Raw genomic sequence first — 27,942 nt, 5'->3', positions numbered from 1 at the left:
TGGGAATTCTTAGCCAGACTGACCGGTAACTGTTCTCAGAAAAGCACGTTCTCCCTGCCTACAGGGAGGGAAGGTACACAGCAAAGGTGAGCTGGACACCTCTCTCTCAGCTGGTCTTTTCTCCCTGTTCCTATTTGTCTCACGCTCCCCTCCTCACTGCTCAAATGATAGATGAAATTTTTATGGTTTTTTTTTTCATTGAATTTGTATAAAAATAGTTGAGAGTAGGCATGCTCTTGGATTCTGACCTCTCAAAGCGTTTACGAAGTATACTCTTTCCTCGTATTTTCCTTGATATGCACGAGGAGTCAAGACAATACAGTAGGGACTACTACTGTACTGACAAGTTAGACAATTACTCCTCATGGAAAACCTTTGCTTTTAAAATTTTATGCCACTATTGCATGGTTTCCTGGGGAATCAAACATGAGAGTAAATAATTTGTTTGGCAAGGTTAAGAGTTTTGTGACTGCATGTTATTCAGTACTGAAATAACTGTTCATATGATTACAGTGTCATTATTAATTGCACTGGCATGAACCAACAACACTCTAAACATGAAGTGAAACTCATCTCACGCCCTGGGAAGTATACAACTTGCAAAGCACCTTTGCAATATACTTCATATGCCATATCTGTAGAGCGGTGGCTTTGTTCATGTGAGACAACCCGTGAATCTGATTGAGGTAAAGTGGGCTGGAGTGCTGTGCTCTGACAGCAAGCGGAGGTTGCCAAGGGCAAGGGGAGTCCCGTGTGGACCAAACCAAACCGCCTGCTGTGGCTCCCTCTGCCAGCTTGAGAGGTCAGTCTCCCGTGGGTAAGGATGCTATACTGGATCTGATTTATCAGTCATCTAATCCCGCATCTTCTCTGGGAGCAAGCAGTGCTCTATGTTTAAAACAAAGTGCAGGCTTGTTGGAGAGCTCTAACACAAATGGCACATTCTGGAGAGCTTGGGCTGATTGAGACGTGGTATCCTGAGCTTCGCCATGTCACTAGAACTGATATGTCCTGTCACATCCCTCTCGGGAGCCTCGCTGTACGGGTGCAACGGAGAAGCCGAGAAGATGAAAGCAATGGCGGGAGACACCCCTTCACTTCGGGGCGGTATTCACGGGCAGGCAGCTGGCCGCCGGCCGGGGGATGAGCTAACTCCTGCCCTCAGCGCCGGTCACACCACACCGATAGGGTTCGGGACCCGCAGTGCGAGGGGGACACGGGTGGGACGCCCGCTGACAAAACCCCTGACAGGCACCAAAATGGCGGCCCGGGCGGCGCACGCGCAGCTGAGCCAACGCCTCCGTCGCCATGGCAACGCGGCCGGCGGCTGCGCGCGCTCCCGGCCCGGCGCCGTTCCCCGCCGCGAGACCCCCGTCCCCTGCACCGCCCCTTCCCCTCACTCACAGCACCCACCCGGGCGCCTCCGAGAACCGCCCCCCGCCCCGGCCTGAGCTTCTGGCAGCGGGGTAAAGCGAACCGACATGACTTATAAGTTGAAGAAAAAACCGACGTGACTTGTAAGATGAAGAAAAAACACGAGGGGCCAGTCAGCAACAACGCAGCTCTGAGGCGTCCGCGATCGTCGCTCCGCCTGCCCGTATCACTTGTGGTACAGTTTATTTCCCACCGTACCTCAGCCACCGGCTCCGCTCCGCCCCTCCTGCTAGAACCGCCCGCCCTCGCGTGGATCCTGCGTTCTATTGGCTGTCCTTCGCCCCGTCTCCTCACAGCGGCGCTATGTATTGGCTGGACCCCGCAGTAGGCGGGGCTTTTGCTGTCTCGGTGTCTGTTCTCGGGCTTTGTAGTCTGCCGGCTCGGCGGGACGGGGGGTTCCCAGCATTCTTTGCGGGGTGGGGCAACTTCCGGTAGCGAAGCTCACCGGGTGTGCAGGTGAGGGGTGTCGGGGCCTGCGGGGGGTCTGGCCTCTTCTCTGGTGGCTGTGGGGCTGTCTGGCTCGGGTGCAGCTGTCTATGGGCTCCTTCTCAGGCGGCTGCTGGGCTCGGTGGGCCTATGGCCGGAGCGGCTCCACTTTGTTCGCTCCGCGGTGGGGTAGGCCGGGTCATCCCAGCGGCGCGCAGCTCGGCCCGGCCCACCCTGGGGCTGAGAGCGAGTTCCGAGTAGGGCCTCGGGAGTAACTGTGGGGGTAACGTGCCTGGAAACCGTTTTGCTATGGGGTTCCTGGCCCCAGCTGGGCTGGGTTCTCTTCAGGCTTATCGCTGTGGGACTGCAGGCTGTCTGGCACTCAGCCCTGGGGGGACTGGAGTCTGGCTGCCTTGGAGTGCTCCATCTCATCTGGTGTAGCCCCTGTCCCAGGGAATCTGCTCCTAATGTGGCTGTTGAAATGGTTTTCTGCATCTTATCTGGCTCTGTTAATTTTCTGGGAGTGCAATACATCCTTTAACATGCTTAGTGCATCAGCCTTTTAGTATGTAGTGTCTTTTTAACAGGCATGTGTAGGATTGAACCCAGGTATTGTGGGTACTCAAGCTGGAGCTCGTGCTGCAGGAACCCCTTCTTGCACACACTGCAATGTCTGGGGAAACTTGGTGTGGTTCCTACAGCTGTAATGTGTGTACCGGTTCCTGGGTAGCCAGCAGGCAACAGTAGCATGAAGATGGAATGTTCTGGCTGTGGAAGCGCTTGGTGTTGTGACTGAGCTGGTACCAGCTATTTGTGGGCTGTAGCAAGACTTCTTATTTTCTCCAATAGGTCGTTACTGAACATAACGGAGATAGAACTAAGTCAGGAGCGGAAGTGAAGCCTTTGGTTCTGATTTTAGAGAGATGGACTTAATTATCTGTGTGGGTCCTATCCAGCTCAGGGTACTTTGTGATTCTATGGTTCTGTGTTATCAGCTTGATGGCTCAGTTGGAAGCTCCAGCAACATCCTCACTTGTGCTGTTTTGGGTGCCTCATGTTTTTTGGGACAGAAGGACCTATGTGAGTGTTACTGGTGCTCATGGAAGAGGTGGTAAGAGAATGAACTCAGCAGAGCCAGCACAGCTGAATTGTGCCTGCTGTGTGGTGATTAATGAGCAGTGTTGGGTTTGTTCTGTCTTGTGGACTGGTTGCCTCAGCTGCTTTTCAAATCACCTTCTATTTATTTTAGTATGGTTCTTCTGCCACTCTTGCATCTACTGTCACTTGTTCCTTACACTTATCTTCCAAAGAGATGTATTAAGGTTCTTCTTGCTGAAATTTACATACTAAAATTTTTATAGCATATTTATTTTTTTCCTGCCTCTTGGTTTTCTAATCTGTTCAGACAGCAAACTCTCAGTCCAGGCCAGTGTGGTGTTTACTACTTGCTCTGGGTCCCAGCACAGGGGAGTTCTGATCTTTATAGTTACACTTAATACATCAACACTGAGCTGTTTAACAATAACAGTCTCATGTTGCTGAGGAAGGTCTCTAACAAATGTCATCTTAATGGCTCTGCCCCAAAGCAAGAACAGCCTGTAAGTGTTCAGGTGTTTGTCTGATTTCTTCTTAGTAACCAGAAGCTCTGCTGGCCATCCATAACTGTACTGTTGGGTTTCTTCTTTTACAAGGATTTTTGTGGTATTTAACCAAAATCTTCCATGCTATAATTTATGCCTGTTATGTCCTGTCAGATTCAACATGGCCACAAGGAACAGATTATTTCTGCTACTCTCTGCAGCAACTATTTATGTATTTGAAGGCTGTTACCACAAGCCTATTCCAGGTATCTTCTCATTAGTTCAGACAACCCTGATTTCATTTCACCTAGCCTTTTCATTTCAGTCCTTAGGGCTCTGATTGCTTTTATTGTTCTCCCCTGGATTCTGTTCAGCTGTTTTCTCAGGTGCATGTGCAGTTGACCTGATGCTCCAATTCAGGATGGGTGAAATATCAGATTAAATTAAGAAAAAAAAAAAAGTAAAGATGTTAGCAGTTAGAGCACAGTGGATGTGGTAGGAATGAGGTTGAGAGACTCTTGAATATTCTGGAGTCACCCATAACCTTTCTGTTGTGTCAGTATTGCCCTGTTGACTGTGGATCAACTCTTGCATTGGTAATTAGTACCTGATGTGGGGCTGATTCTGAAAAAGACCAAATATATGTCTTGTTTTTATAGTTAATGTGTCCAATTAACAAAGATCTGCAGAGAGAACAGTGAGCTTTGCTTTCATCTTGATGTGCATCTACAAACTGTCCTGGATTTTACCTCCTTTGACCTTGAATGTGCCTTTTTGCCTTCCAGGGGCAGCTTTAATCTGTTGTAGTGAGAAACACTTCTACTTTTCCCCTCATGAACCACTTAAATCCATTTATCTCCTTATATTTTGATTGTGAGGTTTTCAGGTCTTTCATTTGTGTTCAGCACTGCATATTATTGCCTGAGGCCTCTGAGTTGCTAGTGTAATACAAATTGTTGCTATTAGGTAAAGTGGGTGCTTTTGGACATTTCTTAAGAAAGGAATAATTTATTACCAGTACATGCTGATTAGGTAGAATGGGTAGTGCTTTTGTAATCTTAAATTTAAGAAGGAGGAAGGGGGAAAAAAAAAAGCCAGGTGTGGGAGAAGGGATCCAGTTGGGGAGTGAAGAGGTAGGAGTTAAAGCATTTTGCTTATGTTATAAGAAAAGGGGCTTGTGCTTGCAAGACAAAGACCCCCAGTTATTTAGAAAATACAAGTACAGTTGAAACATTACAGCTGAGGCAATCTAAAGAGCAACTGCTGCTGGAAAGTGTGTTCCTGTTCTCTTTTATTCTTCATGGATGCCAAATTTGGCATTTGCACATGATCTGGGGATTGATCAGTCTGAGGAGTTAAACTGGCAAGAAATCATCAGCAAAAAGAACAAATACTTCATGTTGGCTTAGCTGCCCATATAATATGTGATGGGACCAGACATGCTGCCTGGGGGATGACAAGAGACTACAGGGAGGGGAAGGCACTTTCCGTTGGATTGGCTTGGATGTAGCCTGAAACCGCAGCTGAAGACACCGGATGATAGATGCAGTTGTGTTGACCAGCTTTTTATGAAGTACCAAACAGGAACAGTCTCCTGTGAGTGGTTAAAATGATTAATTTGCAATTGCTCCCTAAGGCTAGGAATAGGAAATAAACCTTTCAGACAGCCAGGAAAATCTACTAGCTGTGTAATTAAGTTAGTGTCTGCAGGACGGTGGACATGCTCAGATAATGAATGGGCAGGTGCGTGGCTGCTCAAAGTGTTTCAGCACTTGCCAGGGTTCACAGAGATGGGACTGGACTGCGCCTGAAGTGCTAAAACAATAAATGGTAGAAACAGTGTACTTGTGGCCTGTGGCATAATGAAGTGTATGCCCTGTTCAGATGATATGAACTACTTTTGGGAGCAGTGGACAGTTGTCATTATTAATGACTGTAGCTTAATTTAAGCAGGGCCATTCTGTAATATAAGACAGATAACAAGAAAGAACAGGAACATCTGACACATGAATTCTTAATTCTCTCTCTGAATTATAAAACATGCAGACTAAGGATTGCACCCTTTTTATATAACAGGAAGAATGACATCAGCACCTAAATAGGTGCTTGGTCTTCTCTTGACAAATGTATCCAAAGCTGCCTTAGGCATGTTTTGATTAGAGGGGAGGGGAAAAAATGGCCAGTGCTTCTGAAGTCTTAAAATTATATTAGAAAGGTGGAGGTTTCTAGTATTATCGGCTTTTATTTTTCCAGTGTATTCGAATCCCGGAGTCCACTGCAGCAAGAAGGAACTGCCAGCAAAAATTCTTCAACAAGTCTTATTGCTTCAGGCTAAGGAGGTGGCTGAAGTGGAGGTAGGAATTTGAAACTACACCTCTGAGAACCTCAGATTCCAAGCCCATGGCACCCTGGAGCTATAGGACCAATGGGTAATGCCACATTCTATAGAAAATTGAGATCAGCAGCTGAAAGTTCTGCTTTGCTTTGGTTACTCAGGGCAGGATGTCGGAGCTGAGTGATGAAGCCAGCGAGTCGGAGCTGCTGAACCGCAGTCTCTCCATGTGGCATGGGGTCGGTCAGATGATCTGTCGGGAGGAGCTGGACGTTCCCCTGGACTTGCATACGGCTTCTTCTGTTGGGCAGTATGAAGTGGTGCAGGAGTGTATCCAGCGGTAAGGAGGGGCCGGGGAGGGCACAGGTTTGTGGTTACTTGATGCTGGTTGTGGTTTTTCACTGGCTGCCATACAGGCTGGTCTAACATTGCAGTTGGGGCACGTTACTGGGACTCCAAAAGGGTTCTTAAAGCACAAAGTTTCAAGGGGCGAGTCTGCTGATAAAAATTATCGCCTTAGTGACTTGGTGGAAGCTGTGCTGGAGCTGGTAGGAATTCCCCTGTAGGCTTCAGTGCTAGAATTTTTTTCAGACTTGATAGCAGCAAGAGGCTGCAGGAACCTACTGTGAAATATAGCTCCAGGACAGTAGTTCAGCTGAATTCTTTTCTCTCTTATTTAGTGGAGATCTGGATTTAAATAAGAGGAATTGTGGTGGCTGGACTCCACTGATGTATGCCTCCTACATCGGCCACGACACCATTGTGCACCTGCTGCTGGAAGCGGGAGTGAATGTGAACATCCCCACACCAGAAGGGCAGACACCGCTCATGCTGGCCTCCAGCTGTGGAAATGAAAGTGTTGCTTACTTTCTTCTACAGGTGTGTATCCCATAAGAAACAGGTAAAGCCACAGTGCATGGTTTAAATGCACAGGGTAAGACTCTCTACCACTTGCAACCGAAGTGTGCCATTTGTATTCTGTTCAGCTTCTTGACAGGGATTTAAAATCTGGTATCACAGAGCAGAAAGGCAGTAGCAAAGAGATGGAGGAGAAAGGGTGCAGTAAAGAACTTTCTCTGTTCTCTTGAAGCAAGGTGCAGAGCTGGAGATGAAGGACATTCATGGCTGGACTGCCTTGTTTCACTGCACCAGTGCTGGACATCAGCAGATGGTCAAGTTCTTACTGGACAATGGGGCAAATGCCAACTGCAAGTAAGGAGGAATCTGTCATTTCATTTCTCAAAAGATACCTCATTTCAGATATGGAAGCAGCCAGTTGGCTTATGAATGCATTTGAACATGGGCAGGGAGCAGATACCTGCTTTTGTTTTCCCTCTTATACCTTAAGAGGTATGGCACACTGTTAGCCAATGCATGCTGAACAGTGAAGTCCACCCATGTTGTTACTTTCTGTAACTAAGATCAAGAGAAATTAGATTTACTACTGGTTTAATTATGAGCTAAATTCTGAAAGCAAGCAGGTGCAATACCTTCTGAACTCAAGTCCACTTTACAAGTCTCTCTATTGAATTATCTGTGTACTTGGAGTTCAGTTTTTTTCTCAGTTGTGTAGTACATTCTTGTGTCTTGGGAACTGCCTGTGCATTTATGCATATTGAATTACCTGAGATCAACAAGAGTTCTTGTTTTGTTAGCTCTTGAGAAACTGATTTTGCTACTGAAGGGCAGATCTGCAACTAGAAGAGTAATCTGTTGCTGTGCAGCCAATACAGTAACACTTACTGGATCTCCACTGGGAGTTTTACTGGGATAGACTAGAATGCAGTAGAACAGCCAGTACATGGTACAGTTTGTAATCAGCTGGGGGCAGAGGTTGAAGATGCTGTATTTGGGGGTGGCAAAGACTGCAGCATATTTCAGTTTTGATTATTCTAGTCCACGTGTGCATGTTTTTCTCTCTAGGGAGCCCGTGTATGGATATACACCTCTGATGGAAGCAGCTGCTTCTGGCCATGAGATAATTGTTCAGTACCTTCTCAATCATGTAAGTGTGTAGGCTGTCTTCTGTAAAGCTGAAAATCTGTGGTTCCAGCCCTCAGAGAGGAAAAACCATAAGCTTGACTCTAGAGTGTTTACAGTGTTATGTTTGACCTTGATGACAGTCACCTCTGAAGTCCCAGACTTCCAGGACTGTTCTGAAATGATGTGCTTTCTGAAGGCTAGTACTCTGATTTTACACTGGCCTTGTAGGAATAGGAGTGAGGTCTAACTGTCCAGATCTAACTGAATAATGACTGAATTAGAAAACATGTTAATGTGGTAACCTGCATATTGTGTTTACAAGCTTGCATGTACAGGCTCTGGGGCATCTTCTACCTCCAAAAGCTTACGAGCATGCAGGTGTCTTGATGTTAAATAACTTGGTTTTGATACCCCGTTTAACTGGTCCAGCTTATTTCCAGAAGGAGGCAGCAGTGCAAAACATTTTGCAGATAAAACAAACTAGTTCTATGTGGCAGTGCACAAAAGCCACATCCCTGGGCTTCTTGGTGTTCAGGGACTGGAGAGACTGTGGATAATTAGAAAGGCAAAAGATATATTAGTGGAGCTTGAACTGCCTGTCAAAGGTGAGACTGTATTTCTGATGGGCTTGGAACTAAGACAATTCTTAGACTTCCTTAAATTTTTGTATATAGTGCCTTCTGCTATGTGTATGTTAAACATGTTTTTTCCTTTTTCTATAGGGGGTGAAGGCAGATGTCAGAGATAACACTGGAGCCACAGCACGGACACTGGCCATGAAGTACGGACATACAAAGATTGTGGGGCTGATAGATTTGCATGTGGCCCCAGTGCCCAAGGTCTTCTGCAGGGGTCCAGGTAACAGGTGTTTTAGCTTCTTATTTTTAAGATAGAACCTGAAGAGAGATACTTGATATTTTGAAAGTATGTTAAGGGGTAGTACTAGCTGGTCTGTTCTCGAAATTCCAGCATTGCTGAGGATGGAAGAGGATTGGATCCAACATTTCTTTTCTGCTGACCCTTTTTCAATCTAGTTAAACGGTTCCACCCTCCTTCTTCTAACATTTCCCTTTATTTTCCACTGTGTTTGTAGGACCAGTAGCAAATAAAGTAGGCAAATTACTATGCTGCTAAAAATCTTTGTTTGAACTACAGGAAAATATGAAGAGCTGAGTTCTTCAGATGAATCATGTTCTGCTCCTCAGAGACAGAGGCCTGTTCGTAGGACCAAGGGTCCCAGCATCCATGATGGGCCCCAGGCGTTGGCAAAGATAACGGCGGTTGGAATTGGGGGAAGGAAGCAGTCTTGCTATGGTGAGAATAGTTAGAAACCTAATTGAGAGTCCTTTGGGGTCTTTTAAATGCTTTGCACGTTTTTCTGTGCCAACACTTTTATTTTGATTTGGAATTAATGTGTGACTTGTACAGAAACAAAGATAGCAAACACCATGCAAGGCTATCCAATGCCTACTTGAAAAAGAAAACCCCCTGAACTCTCTTGTCAGGGCTGGATATTGATGAATGGGACACTTCTGTGGAATGAACACTGTTCTTATCTCACTCTTCCACTGATTCTTGAGAACAGTCCAGCTTCCCTTTTTGCGGTGGGCTCAAAAGTTTGAGAACCGTTCTCAATCTGATGGTAGAGGAAGTGGTCACACAGGCCACTACAGTGAGCTTGCTGGTCCTAGACCTGTCAATTTTGTCTTCCCTGATGCTTGAAATACTAATAAATGAGATTATCAAAACCTTGCAACAGGCTAAGAGAAAGATCATCCCAGTTGAGACATCAGCCCGTGGATGTATTTGTTATCAGTTTTCTTTTCTTGGATATGTGTCATAGCCATAGGTATTTCTCAGGCTGACTACCCAGTTGTCTGGAGTAGCCAAGAATATGGACCTAAAATCATGTTAAAAGTTTGTATTCTTTTAATACAGATATGCTATCCCATGGGCAGAGGCTTTATTGAAATGATACTGTCAGCTTCTGAAATGACAGTGGGATGCTACTAGTGTGTTAAAAGAGAAGCAGAGGTCTTGGTTTTACAGGGTGTGCTTGGCTGGGGATGGGACAGAGCTGGCATTTTGCTCTCTTAAGCAGATGCTTTTTCCCCCTCTGACAGTTGGGGCATGAAGAAGAAAGGAAATAATGAAAGCTGCTATTTGAGGTGCATCTCTACAAGGCTGTTTCCTCTGAGTTTTTTCAATGCAACCATGTACAGCTGATGTGTGTTTGTGTGAGGGAAGCTGTAGGCAAATGCATTTCTCAGTATTCCTGTGGGCTTTCTAGAATGGGAGCTGGTGGTTGAGAAGACAGTCTCTCTTGACTACTTTCAAATCCTCAAGTGGTTGCTTTTCCTGCTGGAGCCTCCCTGGTAACCTGTATCCTAATTTTATTGGTTCTTCATTCCTCTTGCACACAGAGCAGGTCCCTCCTCGGGGCTATGTTACCTTCAATGACGATGGCAGCTGTGAAGCAGACAATATCCGGAACCGGGATGTTACCTCTCCAATTAATGAGCAGGATGTGGAGAGCAGCAGCAGCAGGGGTAGGTCACTGTCTCAGAAAATAGTCTGGTTTGCAGTGTGCACCTGGATGTGAGACCAACCCCTTGGCTTGCAGGTTTCTTTCCCACTGCTGTATTCGATGGTGTACAGTGACAGGACAAGAGGTAATGGGCACAAACTGAAAGGTGGGGAGGTACCCTTGAACATCAGGAAAAGCACCTTTTTTTTTTTTACTGTGAGGGTGACTGCACACTGGAGCAGGCTGTCAGAGGCTGTGGAGTCTCCATCCTTGGAGATGCTCCTGGGCATGGTCCTGGGCAACTTGCTGTAGTAGCTGACCCTGCATGAGCAGGGGTTTGGAGAAGATGACCTCAAGAAGTCCCTTCCAACCTCACTGTTCTGTGAAACAGCATAAAGGAAGGATCTGTGGGCAGTTCCTACATCAATAAAGGATAATGTGGCTCTGCATTGGCTTGGAGAAGAGGAGACTGAGGGGTGACCTCATTAATGTTTATAAATAATGTAAAGGGTGAGTGCCATGAGAACAGAGATAGGCTCTTCTCAGTGACAACTAATGACAGATGATCTTTGAGGTCACTTCTAAGCCTTAACCTTCTAATCCCTAACATTCTGTGATTCTGTGAAGGGAACTTTACTAATGGGAGTGCAGGCTTGGTAGCAATAACCCACTTTTCCACCCCATAACTGAAAGCCTCACAGAAATACACACACTCAGCCTTCCTGCTCTCTGTGGTACTTAACAGACTTGAAGAAAGATTAGTGCCTGATATCAGATGTGGTATTTATGTCTTGGAATCATCTTGTCATGAGTGCTGCATATGAAGCCTTGCTCTGGGTTTCTCCTTCCTTTATATCTCCAGCAGCTTTTGCTGGTAATTTTGTAACAAAAACAGCACTGAGTATAAGAAAGTTGAAAGTGAAACTTTTTATTTTGTATTCCTTTCCAGAAGATAATGTTTTCCTCACCAACAACTTAGCAACTGTCAGGAGCAGCAGCAGCAGCAGTGAATGCCTTACCAAAGCCCCGGGGGTCAGCAGTGAAGGCTCCTTGGAAAGCAATGAGGTGGGGGTTTCAGTTTTCCTTTCTCTGCCTTCAGTTCAGTCAGTGCTGTGACCCCTCCACAGCCTGTTGTGACACTGCCTCCACCAGGCTGGCTGAGGAAAGGTAGAATTACAGGAACAAGAAAACCAGTTTCCATATTTGAAGATCATAGAATCATAAAATCATTTTGGTTGGAAAAGACCTTCAGTCATAAAGTTCAACCATTAACCTAACACTGTCACTTAACCATGACCCAAAGAACCTCATCTGTGTGTCTTTGAACGCCTCCAGGGATGGTGATTCAACCACTGCCCTGGGCAGCCTGTTCTAATGCCTGACAACCCTTTCCAGGAAGAAATTTTTCCTACTATCCAATCTAAACCTCCCCCGGTGCAACTTGAGGCCATTTCATCTCATTTGCTCTCTGGCTAGTAGCTAGCTCTCAAAGCAAATTCACTCTAGAGCAGGTTGTTGATGGCTAGTTAGTAATTAAGTTCTTTCTCCAGCTTCTGAACTTTTTGTAGGTTTCTGGCTAGATGGTCAAGAAAGGATGTGACCTCCTGGTGCTGGGTCAGTTCTTGAGCTTGGTGAGATCACAGGCAGGATAGTGTGGTTTAGAGAAGGAAAATGGGAAGAGGTTGGAGGTTACTCAGTGGTTCAAGTCACAGCTCACATTTTAAAGCCAGCTTTGGGGCTGACAGACAGAATGTTGATTATAGCTGGACGTGAGCTTAATTCCCCTTTTCCTGTTTTTCTTGAGGAACTTCTCATAGATGGAATCTCGGTGCATTGTATTGATTCAGGGGAGGATTTGGTGTTGCTCTTTGCTCTGACATGTTGCTTCCTAAGATGAGATTGCAAGAGCCTGGTGCCATTCCAGACATGGTATCAGGCTACCATCTTGGGAGCACCTTAATTCAACCCTTCCTAATAAGGCGTTTGTTAATCTTTTGCTTCTGGTGTTTGTGGACTGCTGCCTGGATTTAGAGTTTGGACTTGGAGTCTGCATTTTTTTGCTGTAGTGATCCTGTTATCTTTGAGTGATCAACCTTAACCTTTATATTTTGTGTGATGTGGTTTGTTTTTTTTCTTTTTCAGGATTCTGACCATGCAAACAGCCCTCCTAGTCGGAAACAAGCCAAGAGCTTTAAGATCAAGAACCGCTACAGCAACAGTGATAGTCAGTGGACCCACTGCCCAGGGAAAGCTGGGGGCTCTAGTCAGCACCTGATCCTTCCTGAGCCCCCAGCCTATAAAGGGCCCCAGGTAACTACACACAGAATCTTGTCTCTGAAGTAATGCAGATTGTGTCACTCTATCAAGTGTGGGAGGTTTTTCCAAGGTTGCCTAAGCTGCTTTCTGGGCTTTCTCAGATAAAAGGGAAGTTGTTACCAACACACGTTTGATTCCAAACCTCTGCCCAGACTTCAGCACTTGTAAAACAAAAATTTATTGTACAAAGAACTGTCTGCTTAGGTGTGGCTGTTGCTAGGAGGGCTGTTCTGGACCCTCAGGCCTGTGGGTGTGCTACCAAATGTCTGTGGTGAGTGCTAGAGTAGATGTTGGTGTGTCTTCTCTGTTCGTTACAAGAAGCAATGGCTGCAGCAGACAGGCCAGGTCCTGTTTTGTGACTGCAGAGAAGGGCAATTGACCAGGGCAAGTCACAATTGCTGCTAGAACCCAGGAAGGCATAACAGCCACATGAGGAAGCGGATGTTTATGATGGAGAGACATAGCAATGCTTTTGTGAGGGTGTAAATAATTTTGGTTTGGATGGGCTGCAGGACCTGGCAACGTTCCTTGAAGAGATTGGGTGTCTGAAGTATCTGCAAGTGTTTGAGGAACAAGATGTTGACCTCCGGATCTTCTTGACCCTCACAGAGAGTGATCTGAAGGAAATAGGCATCACGTAAGTGTGATTAATGTAGTTCTCATCTTTCCCACTATAAACCATGCGCACAACCTGCACAGGAAAGTTTAGCTAGTGAGTACTTTTCTGCTCTGGTAGTCTCCCACACAATTTTGATATCCCCTAATTCTTGGCTGCAACAGGCTTCTGTTTTTGGAGGAACCAGTAGACTGCAGAGGTCCTCATGGCATCCCACTGGGCCTAAGGACAGGTGGGGCAGCATTTGGTCCCTGACAATTTGTTTTTCTCCCACCAGTCTGTTTGGACCCAAAAGGAAGATGACTTCTGCCATTGCCCGATGGCACAGCAATGCTCGACCACCCAGCGATGCCCTGGAGCTGGCCTATGCAGATCGACTGGAGGCTGAGATGCAGGAGTTGGCCATTCAGCTGCACAAGGTAAGTCTGCCATGAGTTGCTCGGTGCCTCATTACACTCCAGTAAGTGATTCGTAGCATATTTTTGTTATACCTCTAATGGCCTGGGGTAAAGGAAAAGATACAACTTTCAGTGGGCACGCTTGGTGTCAAGTAGATCAGGTAACACCATCAGTGCAGCTTATCCACTCCTCACCATCAGTGCTCCATGCTTGTGAAGATTCATGTCTTGATTTCCCATCTACCTGAGAACTAAAGGAGTGATTGGGAGGAATTAAGTGCCTACACTTTTTCAGTAGTGTCATTTTCATGGTGAAGTTTTGCAGCCATTAGTGAACAGATTTCTGTTCACTTGCAAAATTGGGCCTACTGAGTATCTTTGCAAATGAAGAGGAAGGGGGAATTGTAACTGTGGGACTGGTCTTGGTGTGGAAAGAAAATGTATGCAGTGTACAAGCCTTATCCAGCTTTCTTTCCCACTGAGTTGGGTGCATTTCTGCAGGAATCATCTGGCTGCCTAAGCCATTAAATTAGTAGGGATTCCAGGGGTATGTTGGAGCAGGCACATATGAGACATACAGTACCCCCAGTCTACTCCTCTGTTCTGCTCTGCTGTAGAGGTGTGAGGAGGTGGAGATGATGAAGAGCCAGGTGTGCCAGGAGCAGAAGCTGCGTGCAGTGGCTGAGAGCTGTTTGATGGAGCGGGATGAGACCTGGAATGCTATCCAGTGCCAGCTCAGAGAGGTTCAGGCCATCACCAAGAATGCTGGAGTCCTACTGGATCAGATCAAGTAAGTCGTTCCCAGGAAATGGCACTAAGGTTACTGGAAATGGGATTTGAGCTGTACAGAGATCAGAGCTCATCTTGACAGTCTTACAGGTGAGGCTTAGGGTCAGGCAGGCAAACTCACCAGGCAGCTGAACCCACTGTGGATCCTGCCTGACTTTCTGTAGTGGAAAGCCACAGTCATGTGAGCAGATGTGAAGCCTTAATCAGATGCATGAGCTATAAATGGCCGAACTTTCCAGAGATGCTGAGTGTTCCTGTTTCAACTGGAATGTGAAGGTGCTCAGTTCCCTTGGAACCAAAAGGCTTAGTGCTTTGTGCTTACATGAGACCCAGTGACCAGGGTATAACTTGGTGATGTGATAAATGCAGACAAGAGTTTCTAACTTCCAAGCTCTATCAAAGGACTTGCAATATCCTGCCCTGGCTAGTGAAGAATACTTTTCTTGCAACTCTGACACCTAACAAGTATCTGCCCTGTTAATTCACACCACTGCCTTTGAGTTCTCTCTTCCCCCTCACCTCCTATATATATTTTGTTGCCTGTGTGGTGCTTTTCTCCCTGTTCCAGTTGCACTACAATTCTATCATGTGCCCTTTTTTGTCTACTGATAGAACAGATGTGTCCTTGAAGGTGGTGTTAATCCTACCCCAGTAGTTCCTGACCCAACAGGGGATGAGCTCTGCTCACTGCCAAGCAAGGGTGAACTGGGACTGGCTTCCAGAAGGGCAGCAGAGCAATGCTCCCAGTTGCCATGGGCGCTGGTCTTTTCTCCCTGCCTGAGGAGCTAAGGCTGTCTGGTATAAGTGCCCTTCCATGCTCTGAGGCTATGCTGTCTGAATTGATGGTATGGTGGTGATCACCAGAGAACTTTGTGTGCTGCTCTTGCTTTAACCTGATGCCTGTCCTGAGGTAGCTTCATTTGCCCCTTAGGAACTGTGGGTCATGTTTGATTCTCATATAAACCAGGCACAGCCCCTGGCTTGGGCTTTCTCCTGCTCACTGTGCCCCCTCCTTCTCTTCTCCCTCCGCAGCTCCTCTGTGGACAGGGGCAGAGATTGCTGTGGAGATGGGGCACAGTGGAGAGCGCCCTGAGCTTTGTCTGGGGCACGTCTTCCTCTTCCTGGGAAGGAACAAGGAGCAGTTTGTAACCCAGGGCGTTAGATGCGGTCCCTCAGCACCCTGAGCAGGTACTTGCAGGATGCAGGAGTGCACAGACTGGCATGTTGTCCCAAGAAGTGCCCCTGTGCACTTCTGATGGGCTTTGTCTTGTTTGGCAGATCCTGTCAAGCAGAGCTGTCCTCCCGGCTGACCCAAGAGCTCATAGTCGGCAGAGTGCTAGACACAAAGGTACAAACGGGAACCGGTGAGAGCAGACGGCCTGGCGAGCGTCCAGGTGAGGAAGAGCTTGTCAAACTACACAAATGGGTGCAGGGGATGGGTAAACGCCAGGAGACCCCAGAGCAAGCCACATGCTTGTCTTTCATTGCTGAAATAATGAAGTTAGAAGTGATTTGGAAATGGATGAGCAGCTAAACTCTTAAATTTAATGTAAAAATTATTGTTCAGGGAAAGTATACAAAGCACCTGAGATTCTCAGCAACTTTTGCTTCTTAGCAAGTGACAAGTCTTGGTGTCTGGCAGGTGTTTGTGGCTAAATATGCAAAGCCGAAGCACAGGCTTCTTCCTGTGCTGGAGCGTATGGGCACCTCAGGTGTGTTACCACAGTGTGCACTAGAGCAAGGGCTGAATTGGAAGCCACGGTTGTTCCCTGACCCAGTCAGGAGGACTGTGCTGTTCAGGCCCTGGGTGAACTGCTGGGCATGGCTGGGCAGGCTCAAGCCACCATCTCCTTATCACGAGGAGTTAGCAAGTGATCTGCTACTCCTGACACACTTCCAGAGATGTGCTTTTTGCTGCTTGTTTTCTAAAAGTGAGACAATTACAAATCCTGTTGATTTCTGTCCACTACATGTAGTCTCTTTGAGATTCTTTTAATATATGACCCAACTAGTAGTAAAAAAAATATTTGAGTGGTAGAATTGCCAGAAAAACCCCTCAGTTTGTCACATGCAGCTCCAGCTCTCTTCCCATGTGACTCAGAACTGCTAACCAGAGCTGCTTTGGCTGTGGGTGCTTCACAGCAACACCAAACCCTTGTTTCTGCTCTGTCACAGAGAGCATGGAGATTGATTAAATGTGTGGTTTCTCTTTCTTGCAGTGCTGGAAGGATGGCCGCCTTCTTTGAAGTCTCTGAGCTTGCCTGAGCTATCAGCTGTCCTAGAGGAGTGTGTGGGAGAAATGGGTAAGGTTGGGGAGGACTCTGGGCATGTGAAGTGACTGTGCAATGAGGAGGTGTGGCTGGGCAGATTTTTTATTTGGTGGTAGCAGGTTGGAGGGACCTAACAAGACATGCTCAAGGAAATCTCCGGGCTCTGAAGTTGGTGCTGGCATTTTCTTGCACTTCATCTCGCTGCAGATCTTGGGCTCTGCCTCATTCCTGGCTGACAGAAGGGGGTACATGCTTCTCTCCTGCTCAGTGATCAGAGCTGCTTGTGAAATGGTTCCCAAAGCCTGCATCCTGTTCTCCTGATGACAGGAACTTGTCCCAGCAACAGGCAGAGTGGAGTCACTTCTGTTTTCAGAGCACTGGGAGCTGCAGGGGAGAAGGCAGTTTGAAGGCAGGAAAGCAGTGGTTGAATGCAGACTGCAGCCTGGTCTTTACCACTTGTTGACCTGTTGCTAATGCTGATTTTTTTTCTTTTGGTTTGTCCTCAGGAAAAGCTCTGCAGACTGTGACTCAAAACCTCCAAAGGCTCCAAGCCCCAGGGCAGAGCTGGCTAGAGCCATAACAAAGCAGGAGGGTGAGTGGAAACTAGTGATGGTCACTGGGAGCTGTGACATTCAGGGGCCATCACTCCCTGCAGCAAGTGACAGCATCTGCTGCTTGTGCCAAGTGCTTGCCCATAGCCTGCACACCGAATCTCTAACTAGTCCTTGTGTGCCTTCTGGTTAGCTTTCCCTTTGAAAAATCCTTAGTCTCCTTGTCCCTCTGCTTCACTGAAAGGGTGACTTTTTTCTTTTTCTGGTAGCTACAGGAATACTGACGTCGGGTGATTGTTCCACCCGGAAGCTGAGTGTGCCTGGGAGAATGAGCGCAAGAGCCGTGCCGACACCACCGCAGCTCCGCTGAGAGTGCCACAGTGGTTGGCAGATGCATGGAAGGAGGTCTCGATGATCAGAGAACATGCCTGGGAGAATGAGGGACAGCAGAGGACAAGCCAGCAACTATTTGGGCCTGACTGTTTTCTGGGTTCCCAGGATCATTGTTGTCCATACCAAAAGGTTAAGTGAAGAGGAGAAGCACTGACCCTAAAAGGTTTTTCTGCCTTAAGCTTCCTGCAGCCATTGTCATTCAGGGCTGTGTGGTGTTAGAAAGCTGACATTCACTGACAGCAATCAGTTATCTTTTTCTGCATCCTGTCCTTCCCAAGGTCTCTAACACTCGCCCTGGCCCCTTCTATGCCATGCGGATTGCTCAGGAGCTGACTCAGAAAATGTATCTGAGGCAATAAGGAACGTGGGGTTGGTGTGGATGGGTAAAGCGAGTGGAGTTTAACTTTTGGCTCATTGAGCTGCAGTGAAACTCATGCAGCCCTAATCTCCAGCAGGAATGTCTGCCCTACTGCCATCCCAAACCTGTGCTTCAAAACCTCTCCCTCCAACCAGCCAACCCTGCTTTGGTTCAGATTCTTCCCTGCCTCAGGGGTTGTGATCATGTTATTCAGTCCCAAATAACTTGGTTTTGTGGTAAATGCTTTATGGTACAGACTCTCAGTCTGGTTTGTTAGTGCCAAGCTCCCAATGCTGGCAGTGGTTGCAAGGCAAATGTTCCCCTGGAAGGACATGAGAGAGAAGGAAGAGCTTGAGACCGTTCCATCTCCTGTGCCTTTGGCAGGCAAGAGAGTGCCAAGGCAGGCAGAACAAGAGCTGGGGAACAGAGCTGTCCCGCAGGGGAGATCAGCAAAGAAATCACATCCCAGATGTAGCTGCAGTACAAAGCCATGGTCCTCAACCACTGCCTCCCTCTGTTTTCCAGGCTTTAGTGCTTGGAAGTAATTCTGCCAAGGCATTCTTGTGTTGGCAGTGTGGGTGTTGTCAAAGAGCAGACAACTGGTGCAGGAAGAGGCTGCTCTGTCTCTTGGAGCTGTGTGAGCAGCCACAGGGGCTATGGTGACAGTAACATTGATGTAAAATGGTTTCTAGTGAGACTGTATTGCTGAGCTGTGGGGTGGTGGGGAAAAACCAAACCTGAAGTCTATGAGCATTGGCCTTGATGAGTCTGGAAAAGTGTTCTTCTCTTTGCTGGGAAGGGGAAGAAAGTGTGTATTCCTTCTGATTTTAATTTTTTTGGACTGTGATCACAGATGTCAGAATACAAAAACCCAGTCTGGCACCACCCATTGAGCTAGTCACCCCTTCTGATCAGCTTCCTGGGACGTTTAGGCAGTCTGGGCTGTGTTTGAAGGTCACATCTGGTTTGCATGTCCCACAGAACCAGAGTGTCTGTGCTTCTGGGTGACAATCCTGGGGCACTGAGGTGGGTATGGCTCTGATGTGACCCTGCTCTGCTGGCAGCTTGTCTGTGCTTGGCAGAGTGCTCAGCTGTGGGCTGCTCCTTTCCACCCACGTTCAGCTCTTAAATTTAACATGGCACACTTTTTATTTAATCTTTAGCAAATCACATGGGTGTATGCATGGGAGCAGCTGGCACCAGCTGTGCAGCAGGCAGTGGGACAAAGCTGCAGGAAGTTTCACCATGAAGTAGTTTTGGTGAGGTAGAGCCAATTCTTCTAAGGAAGCATCCCTGGAAGCTTCTTGGAGTATTGAGGGTGTTCTGGAACAGTATTTTGGACTTTTTTTCATTCCCCATTTCTGGAGGAATGGTGAGGAGTGCCCAGGCAGTGTGTAATGCCCTTGCCCCAGCCTTGGTGGGGTCTCTGGCTGCACCAGTACAGGGTTGTCAGTGCTGTAGCCCATGGAAGCCCAGTCTTGAATTTAAAGCAAGATGCTTGTGGGGAAAGGTGGAAAATTTTGGTGTGCAAGGGGGGAAAAAAGTGAAAGGGCATGGGAGCATCTGGTGAGCACAGGGAGCCCTGGCTCAGCAACACTGCAGGAGAGCGGGTGGCTGGAAGGAGAGACTGTATGGACTTGGGGCTAACTTTGCTGGGTCATAAGGTGGAAGAAATGGGGGTTTTGGGGGCAAAATAGTACATGCAATAGATTGTAATGCTTGGAGACTGGGAGAAGGGGTAGATGAGAGCCACAGCAGTGTGTGCATGAAGGAAAAAGACTCGTACAAAAGGTACTTAAAGGGGTTCTAGAGTAGCCTCAGGGTAACACCATGGAAGGGACTTTATAGACTAGTGGTTCCCTGAGGAAGCAGTTGCTTACATGGAGGACTTCAAACAGCATTCATTGCTGAAGGGGTGGTGGAGCAGGTGGCAGGGAGTCTGGTGCTACCCTAAGGCAAGCTGTCTGAATAAAATAGTATTTGCTGACATGGATAAAATAATAAAACCTGAAAATGTTTCTGGTGTGTTTCTCTGGAGGAACTTGGGATTGTAGAATCATTAATAACCTCACTGATTTATTTCAGGACAACCAGAAATATATACTGTGCTCTCCAGCTTTCTTTCCCAGGGGCTCGGGGCTGTCTTTTCTGTCCTTCTAGCCCTGCCTAGCTCCTGGTGAAGGTGACGCCCTTGCAACTTTAGCAGTGTAGGTGATGTGGGAATTCATGTCATCAGGCAGTGCTGGAGGTGTAGCAGAAGAGCACACACGGGTTCCAAAGTCCATGCTTCTCTGAGGCCTCAGATCTTTCCTTCCTAGCTGGCCATTGCCACTTCAGCCCCCAAAAGGTTCCAGCTGCATGACAAAAGTTATCTCTGCATTGATTTAGAAAAGAGTTTAGGCCTTGTTAAGTTGTGTGTGGAGGTTTTGCTCTCAGAATGAAGTACTCTGGTCTGAGACTTGTGAACTGTTACTGTTCTCAGTTCCATCTGACATACAGCAGCACTTCACAGAGTACCTGGAAGCACAGGAAGCTCTGATTCATCCAGGAGCCAAGCTTGGGTCTCAAAAGAATCTGTTTTCTCCTTCCAAGGCTTTGTGGCCTTATACGGCTTTGGCCTTGCTCCTGTAGCAGTGCGCTGTGCACACACACCAGTGTCAGGCTCCTGGAGCTTGCAGCAAAGAGCAGAGGAGAATCCAGACAGTAATCCAGCTCCTGCCTGTGCCCTTTGTCTGTGATGGCTCTGCTGGTACCAGAGCTGGCAAGTGATTTTGGTTGCTGTTTGTATTTATGACCATAATGTTGTCTTATTTTGCTACTTTTCCTCCCTATGTAACCTGTAATGTAATCCCAGGGAGAGCAATGCAGTGCTGTCTGAGCCAGGGGCTCTGTGTGCCTGTTTAATACCCCTGTCCCTGTGAGTGTGTGTGCTCAAGTGTGAATTTGTACCCTCACAGCTGCAGCCTGAAAGCTGTTTCCCTCCACCAGAGCAGACAGAAGCAGCATGCTCTGCTTGCTGAAAAAAACATTTATTTACACCTGAAAAGAGAGTTAATGTGCAAAATGGTCTCACAGGGGTTACATTGATCCAGGAAAACTCCTGCATGGCTCTTCAACCTTGAAGCCAGCTGCTGCTGAGTCTGGCGCAGCCTCTGTCTGTGGTCAAGGCGCCCTGTTAGAGATGCTGTGTCTGCAAGAGGTGTTTCCTCCAACCTGGGGGTGGAGGGACTGGAGATGAAGAACCACCTGTGTCCACTTGCATGTAGTAGAGAGTAAAAGCTGCTTTTTCCCTCCTGGTGTGGCCTTTTCTGTGAGGTGAAGCATCAGGTGGTAGGAACAATGGACTCAGCAGCATGTCTGTCCTGCTGGTGAAGGTAAGGGTGGGGTGTGTGCTGGTGGCATCTGCTGCTGCTCTCAGCTCTTGGTGGAGAGCACTAGGCCCTGGCCCATGGCAGGGGCAGATAGCCAGATGTGTGCAGCCACGCACAAACGGCACTGCTCAAACTGCACAGCCTTAATACTTGGCTGGCAGAGGTGTGGATACTCCTGGGCTCACTGTGCTGCTGGGGTAGGGCAGGCACCTGGTGCTTTGGTACCCTACTGGGAAGCAAACGCCTTGATCCCCAACTGTTCCACAGCTGAGCTCAGAAACACCCAGCTTTTTGTCAGCAGAACAGTTCCCAAGCTGAGGGTGCCTCCTGCCCAAGAGTCCACAGCTCTCCTTGCTGCCAAGGTCAGGCAACTGGGCTGGGCCTGGGCAGTGGGAGGTTGGGCTCAGCTCCCAGCCTGGCTGGGGGTGACTGGTGCTCTCAAGTCCTTCCGTCTCCCTTGTGATTAATTTTTTTTCTCCCTGCCAGCAAAGGAGAAGCAATGCTATCCTTAACACAGGGGGTAAATACAACAGTCAAAGTGCTCAAGCACTGCAGGAAACGTGTATGTGCTGCCCTGGCTGGACTTGCTGTGAGGGGGTCTGTGCTGCAGGAGGAGCTCCAAGAGGAGGAAAGCTAGTGTTTTGTGCAGCTGGGGAGCAATAAGGAGCGCAGCAGGTGCTGATGCGAAGCTCTGCATTAGTGAGGATGGTGTTGAGAAGGTGCACAAGCAGCACCTTGCTCTGAAGAGCTTTGCAGGATGCCTCCAGGCTGGATATCTTGGAGGTCTCAGGGTGCTGGTGAGATGGTCCTTGCTTAGGGCAAGGAGAGCATGAAGGTGATGCCCTGGGTGGGAGCAGTGCTGTCACAGCCCTGGGCACAGCAGATGTCTGTTCAGTGGGGCAGCAGGTCTGGGCAGCAGTGCCAGACTGAGCAGTGTCTCCTATTCCCTGTTCTGTGTCCTCTGACGGTGAGGGCCAGGCTCCCCCTGCAGATGCCTAGGAAGGGGGCTGCTGATGGTGTACCGGCAGCAGCAGGCACATCTCTCTATGCAGCTCATCAAACCTGAGCAAGGGGAGGCTCCTCTGAGGGACAGTGATGTCTGGTGTGAGCTGAGGGTGCCTGCCTCCCCCTTGGACTGCAGTGGGGGAATGTCCTCTCCAGCAGCTCTAGTGCTCACAGGTGCAGCACAGCTGAGACACTGTCCCACCTGTCCCACCATGAGGTGCTGCCCTAGCACGGCTTCCCCACAGCCCCTCTCCTGTGGCTCCGTGGGGCTGGTCACTGCATCACTGAGCACAGCAGAGCACTGGGTGGTCGAGCTTCCAGAGCTGCCACTTCTTCTTCATCTCTGACTTCACCTGCAATGGTGGAGGAGAGAGAGCAGGGGCTTTTCCCTGGCTGTGCCTTCTGCACAGACCATGCCAGGCGTGGGCTGGCATGACAAAGCCACCGGCTGAGGCAGGGCTGAGCAGGAGGTGCTGTGCTGGGTACATACCTCCTTGTTGGCAAAGCAATACAGCACGGCCACCAGGAAACCCTGGGGGGAGAACAGGGGATTGAGCCCCCACTGCCACCCCCTCTCCCAGGGCTGGGATGGGCTCAGTCCCCCCAGGCTGCTTTTGGGGTGGGTTCCCCCTGCCAGCACTGCACAGCAGGAGACATCACTCAACAACAGGGCTGGGGGTGGGAGAGCTGGTGATCGCATCCCCAAGCTCAGCTGCAGCACCGCAGGGAGGGGGAGCTGGAACAGTGACCCCCCAATTCTTGTTCCATGGTGCCCAGGGCCAAGTAAGAACATGTCACACTCCTCCCTCACCTGGAAGGAGTTGAGAAAGAGGGTGAAGAACACCTTGATGTAGCGTAGGATGCCTGTGGTTTGCTCATCGGTGGCAAAGATGAATACAACTTCATGGATCCCGAAGAGAGGGATGAGGGTGAGCGTGGCTTTGGCCAACCTGAAAGAGTAGAAGGTGTCCCCTCTGGCAGTGAGTAAGAAAGGGCAGAGGCACAGGTGCAAGCAGCGACGAGCCCTGAGTTAATTTCAGGGTGATCATTCAAGAATGTGCAGGAGGAGGAGGGTGGATGTGGAGGACCCTTGACCTGCTGCCCCCTCCCTCCTGGCTCACCGCAGCTTGTAGTCTGCATAACCCTTCTGGTTGGCACGAAGCTTGGCCAGGATCACCTTGAGGATCCGCATGAAGATCAGCAGGTTGATCTGCAGGGAGACAGAGCGGGGCACACACAACCCAGCACCCCCACCCCTTGCAGGGCACCCTGGCTGTGGTACACACCCTTGGGGACCACAGGAGACAACAAGCCCTGTGGTACCAGGTCCCCAGGGCTGGTCTTCATCTCATTCCACCATCCCAAACTCCTGGCTAAGAAGCAGCAGCAGCAGCAGCAGCATCCACCCTTCTCTAGGGCTCAGCCTGGGCCCTCAGAGCCCAGGGGTCTCCTTGGCCCCCACTGTGGTGGTTAGCAAAAAACAACCCCGCGTGCCCTTAGCCTGATGCTTTGGAGGCCAGTCCCTCCCTCCTGGGCTGTGCAGGGAGCTGCTCCCCCCCCACCCCCCCCCCACCCCAGGCTGAGCTGCTGTTTTCCAAAACGGCATAGGGCTGGCAGGTGCCCCCGTACCAGGGAGGCGAGCAGGATGGGGATGCGGATGATCCACCAGTAAGCCATGTTCTCGTTCAGCGCCCAGCACCTGCCCAGGCAGACACAGAGAGCAGCACCATCACGTTGTGCTGGGGGGTGCAGGATGAGGCCAAGAGGGTGCCAGCCCTGGCAAGGTGGGTCAGGGACCCACAGCGGCCTCTGTCCTGCTCCCCAGCTGAGCCCTAACACCAGCCTGGGGCTGAGCATCCCTCCGCACTCACTCTGCGTTCTCCTTCAGGTACTTGGCAGCCATCCAGGGCACCACGAACACCACGGGGGTCCCTGCAAGTCACACAGCAAACCCTGTAAAACCAAGCACCCGCCTGAGCTGAGAAACCGGCCCTGTGAGGGGGGACACCACAGGGATGCTGTGGGGTGGCATCTTGCCCCAGGGTCAGCAGAGCCCCCAACCCGCAACCTCCTGGGGCCACTTGGGGCCGCAGTGCTTGCCCGACACCAGGCACCAATCCCCACCATGCACCCAGGTGGTTCCTACCCCAGCCCAGGTAGAGGTAGAGCCTGTAGTAGTTCTTCTCGGAGAAGACGGCCCCGATCAGCAGTTTGTAGAGGTAGACAGCTTCCACCAGGAACCAGTAGTGGTTGGCCAGGATGCAGTACTGCATCAGCACCTGTGCCGCCCGGCAGCCCAGCGCCGCCTGCCATGGGAGACCCACCATGGGGCCAGCAGCGTGCCTGGGGGCCATGGGCACCCCGAGAACTTGCCCACTGAGTGTATGGTGTTGCACAGGCACCCCAAGAGCTCACCCACCAGGCGAAGAGGCGCCTCAAGGCCTCAGGCACAGGGTGCCTGGGGCTGCATGGGGACTGGCACCTGGCTGCATACCCCTCCCTGAAGTGAGGGTCCCCACCCCAATTGCATTAAGCAGAGTCCCCCCAGGGGGTGGCAGCTCTTGCCTCATGGCTCAGCAGGGCTTCCCAGTCGGCCACCTGCACCACCTCCATGCCCCAGTGTTTCTCCAGCAGTGCATCCTTCACCATCACCGAGGTCGCTCGCAGCCCGAAGGAGGCAAAGAGGTTGGCGTGGATGTAGTTCCTGGTGCAGCGGAGCTTCCTGTCAAGAGCAAGGCTGTCAGGGGCAGGTGAGGACATCCCTCAGCTCCACCATCACCAGCTGGGAAGGATGAGGGGCAGGACCATGTGCCCCCAGCTCTCCTACCTGAAGATGGTGAGGATGAGCAGGGCAGAGATGAGGGTCAGGAGTGACAGCGAGTACCCCACAGTGTAGAGCACCTTGAAGCTCACCATCAGCTGGTGGGCTCCTTCCTGCAGGTTAGCACCGCGCCAGTGAGCCTGGGCGAGCGGCACCTGCCCATGTGGCAGGGGTGCCCCTGCCTGTCCCTGCTCAACCACCATGGCTAGGCCAGGGCATCCCACCTCCTCAGCAGCTGACTCCATCTCCTCCTCGCACTGCGAGTAGTCCCGCCAGGGCTGGCTGTTGTTCACCATCACCCACTGCCCATCGGTGCCGCACCTGCGGCTCACCAGGCCGTGTTTCACTGCGGACATGAAGCAACAACATATTCCACCCGGGCTCCACCCAAACCCCTCTCCTGAGACGATGGGTTGGACTCTGCTCAACCCCAAAGAGCTGGCTCTGCTCCATGACACATGCCCCCTTTCCCCAGGTCTGCTCGTGGGTCCTCTCCCCCCAGCAGTGGGCAGGAGGGGAAACCCCAAGAACCTCTCCCCTCCTAACATGCCTCAGCCCTAGCTTCCAGTTCTGGGGTGGCAGAGGGTCATTGTCACCTTTCTCAAACCAGGGCAAGTAGAAGGGGCAGGAGACATTGACGGCAGTGCCGGGGCTCCCATCGGGCCAGCAGGCATACATGTCAAATGTCCGGTTGCAGAAGAGCCCTTCCAACAGCAGCACAGGGAAAAGCCAATGGTCAGATGCTAGCAGCACAGTCACATCCAGTCCCATCACCACAGCCCCCCTGCCAGCACCTCCATGGGGCTGGCACCACCCCAAACACAGCCCTGGGCCCCACACCAGCCTCAGCCCTCTGGGGTACCCCAGCCCCAGGCATCCCACCTGAGATGAGGAGACACCTCTCAGCCCCTGACTCATCCCTCCATAGGTGATTGGTGTAGAGGATGCTGGAGGGGTGATAAAACCCAGCCGCAGCCACAGCTGTCACTCAGCTCCACGTGCCCCCATGTCTGCCCCTGAGCTGGGGCACAGTTGGGTACCTGCTGGGTAGGGCTCACTCGCCATCCTCCTCAAGCACTCATCACGGTACCGCATCCACTCCTCAAAGGTCTTCTCCAGCACCTTGGCCCCACTGTGCTGCAAGCCCAGAGCCAGGTCAGAGCCTCCAGGCTGTGCACCGTGCACAGAGCCCGTGCTGGCCTGCCCGCCCCACTGCAGTACCCAGCGGCTCCCGCGCCAGCTGCTTGCACCCCCATGAGGAGCTGCTGCATGCCAGCATCCTCAAGACAAGCAGGAAGATGCAACAAAGCTAGGACTGAGCCCACTTGCAACAGCTCAAAGTCTGGTAGCACCAACCCTGCGGGCCAAACTCAGCTTGTCTCTTACCGGCATGGTGGAAAACAGGAACATCCAGGCAAGATGGACGAGGGTCTGCTGGTACCTGGACCTGAGCACATCTGTCATGGCTGCCCCACCAGCCTATGGCCAGTACTCCCAGTGCTGGGTGCGTCTCAAAGCCGCGCTGAGGACCTGAATCCTAGGTGACAGGTAGAGGACTGAGGACAGCATGGCTCTGCTAGCCACACACACCAGTGTGGATGAAGAGATGTGCTCTCCAAGGCAGTGGAGAAGAACCAGGGTGTGAATGCCAGCCACAGGCATGTCCTGGGCTGCCACAGCCCTGGGTCACTTCCCTGCCAGACCCAAAACCTCGGGGAGCATCAGGCAGAGCAGCCAGAAGCGGGGGCATAATAGGATCACATGTCTTGGCTGAGCCTTGCCAGCCTCCACGCCACCGCTGCTGGCCCCTGGGTAGCTGGCAGGTGAGAGGACTGTGAGGCTGAAGCCAGAGGGAAGCAAAAGCCACCCCTGTAACCTGTGTGACAGTCCCTGTGCGACAGCTGCTCACCCCTGCAGGCAGGCAGCACCTGATGGGTGGCCTGTTGCAACCAAGCCCTGGAAAGGGGGTAGGGCTGCAGAGGTGACCCCGGGGAGGCAAGGAGACCTCTCCTGGGACCCACTGTGCCTCCCCTGCCCCACTGCCTGCCAGCCAGGATGGGACCACCCAAATCAGCTACACCCCATCACCTCTCGGCCCCATCCCTGCTCACAGTCACCTCTGCCCCGCCGCCCCGCTCTGCACAGCCCCGCCGGGGGGCACCCACCAGGACCTCCGGAGAGGGAAGCAGTCCAGGCTCCCCTGGGGCTCCCCGGCCAGCACGGACGGACCCAACCTGTGCCCCTCATGGCTCCAGCCTAGACGGCCCCAGCTCGGAACCCCCCTTCCAGCACGAACACTCCCCGCTCTGTGCCCACCGAGCCCCCCGGCCAGCACGTATGATCCCCGGTCCCTGCCCCAACCGGGGCTCCCCAGCCGATCCTGCTCGGTGCCCGCGGGGTTCCCACTCCGCCCGGACTGTGCCACAGCCTCCCTCCGCCTGCTTACCCTGCTCCGCAGCCCTGGCAGCCCTGCTATTACCGGCAGCCCCGCTATCACCGGCAGCCCCGGCTCCGCGACGTGAGCGCGGCAACGAGCGAGCGGCATCTGCGGAGCGGCCGCCTCCCGCCAGCGCCGTGCCCCGACGGGGCGGGGGGCGGGGGAGGGTTGGTGGGAGGGGGAGCGGCACCGCCTCCCGGGGTTTGGGCCGCCCCGACGGGCCCCGGGGGGTCCCGGGCACCGATGCTCCCTCCCCCGCCGAGCGCCCGGCACGGCCCCCATGGAGACCCCGCTGCATCACATGGGGACAGGGATGAATGTCCAGCCCTCAAACT

General features: G+C 50.8%; 3 protein-coding genes across 16 annotated transcripts in view; 1 reads left to right on the top strand and 2 right to left on the bottom strand.

Moving 5' to 3' along the window:
• Positions 1-1,789, bottom strand: part of DNAAF8 (dynein axonemal assembly factor 8) — an 88,280-nt gene extending 86,491 nt beyond the window's left edge. For 3 of the 10 annotated variants that reach the window (XR_010466335.1, XM_065030888.1, XM_065030893.1), the window contains exon 1: positions 1,482-1,651. The gene's annotated coding sequence lies outside the window, so the exon portion shown is untranslated. Of the gene's footprint in view, positions 1-1,413 lie in introns of all 10 variants that reach the window. The other 7 variants (XM_065030890.1, XM_021291960.2, XM_065030896.1 and 4 more) reach the window with 4 other exon arrangements.
• Positions 1,765-19,991, top strand: ANKS3 (ankyrin repeat and sterile alpha motif domain containing 3). 3 transcript variants are annotated; one of them, XM_065030899.1, is made up of 18 exons: positions 1,765-1,890; positions 5,694-5,794; positions 5,937-6,112; positions 6,453-6,651; positions 6,863-6,984; positions 7,696-7,777; positions 8,478-8,613; positions 8,911-9,069; positions 10,179-10,304; positions 11,232-11,347; positions 12,425-12,592; positions 13,111-13,235; positions 13,492-13,633; positions 14,230-14,402; positions 15,680-15,795; positions 16,621-16,704; positions 17,178-17,263; positions 17,492-19,991. In XM_065030899.1, the coding sequence occupies exons 3-17, from the start codon at positions 5,943-5,945 to the stop codon at positions 17,249-17,251; spliced, it is 1,992 nt and encodes a 663-aa protein (XP_064886971.1). In that variant the 5' UTR covers positions 1,765-1,890; positions 5,694-5,794; positions 5,937-5,942; the 3' UTR covers positions 17,252-17,263; positions 17,492-19,991. The 3 variants fall into 3 exon arrangements, 2 of the variants coding, with proteins under 2 accessions (XP_064886971.1, XP_064886970.1); XM_065030898.1 differs by lacking the exon at positions 1,765-1,890 and adding an exon at positions 4,875-5,036; XR_002417267.2 differs by lacking the exons at positions 1,765-1,890; positions 16,621-16,704; positions 17,178-17,263; positions 17,492-19,991 and adding an exon at positions 15,434-15,589.
• Positions 19,992-20,981: 990 nt separating this feature from the next.
• Positions 20,982-27,755, bottom strand: LOC102097155 (glucagon receptor). Of its 3 annotated transcripts, none has more exons than XM_065030902.1 (14): positions 27,617-27,755; positions 26,557-26,707; positions 26,211-26,302; positions 25,767-25,874; positions 25,395-25,516; positions 25,177-25,283; positions 24,915-25,071; positions 24,496-24,655; positions 24,221-24,281; positions 23,979-24,048; positions 23,471-23,559; positions 23,161-23,299; positions 22,840-22,881; positions 20,982-22,702 (listed from the first exon to the last, which is right to left on the bottom strand). In XM_065030902.1, exons 2-14 carry the CDS (start codon positions 26,625-26,627, stop codon positions 22,631-22,633), a joined length of 1,290 nt encoding a protein of 429 aa, XP_064886974.1. In that variant the 5' UTR covers positions 26,628-26,707; positions 27,617-27,755; the 3' UTR covers positions 20,982-22,630. The 3 variants fall into 3 exon arrangements, with proteins under 3 accessions (XP_064886974.1, XP_064886975.1, XP_064886973.1); XM_065030903.1 differs by having other exon boundaries at positions 26,211-26,307; positions 27,617-27,713; XM_065030901.1 differs by having other exon boundaries at positions 22,469-22,881; positions 26,211-26,307.
• Positions 27,756-27,942: the final 187 nt, after the last annotated feature.

Source organism: Columba livia, chromosome 15 (genome assembly GCF_036013475.1).
Source record: "Columba livia isolate bColLiv1 breed racing homer chromosome 15, bColLiv1.pat.W.v2, whole genome shotgun sequence".
In the NCBI taxonomy this organism is placed as follows: Eukaryota; Metazoa; Chordata; class Aves; order Columbiformes; family Columbidae; genus Columba; species Columba livia.
Note: the sequence above shows the minus strand (reverse complement) of the source record. Positions and strands in the feature narration are given on the sequence as shown.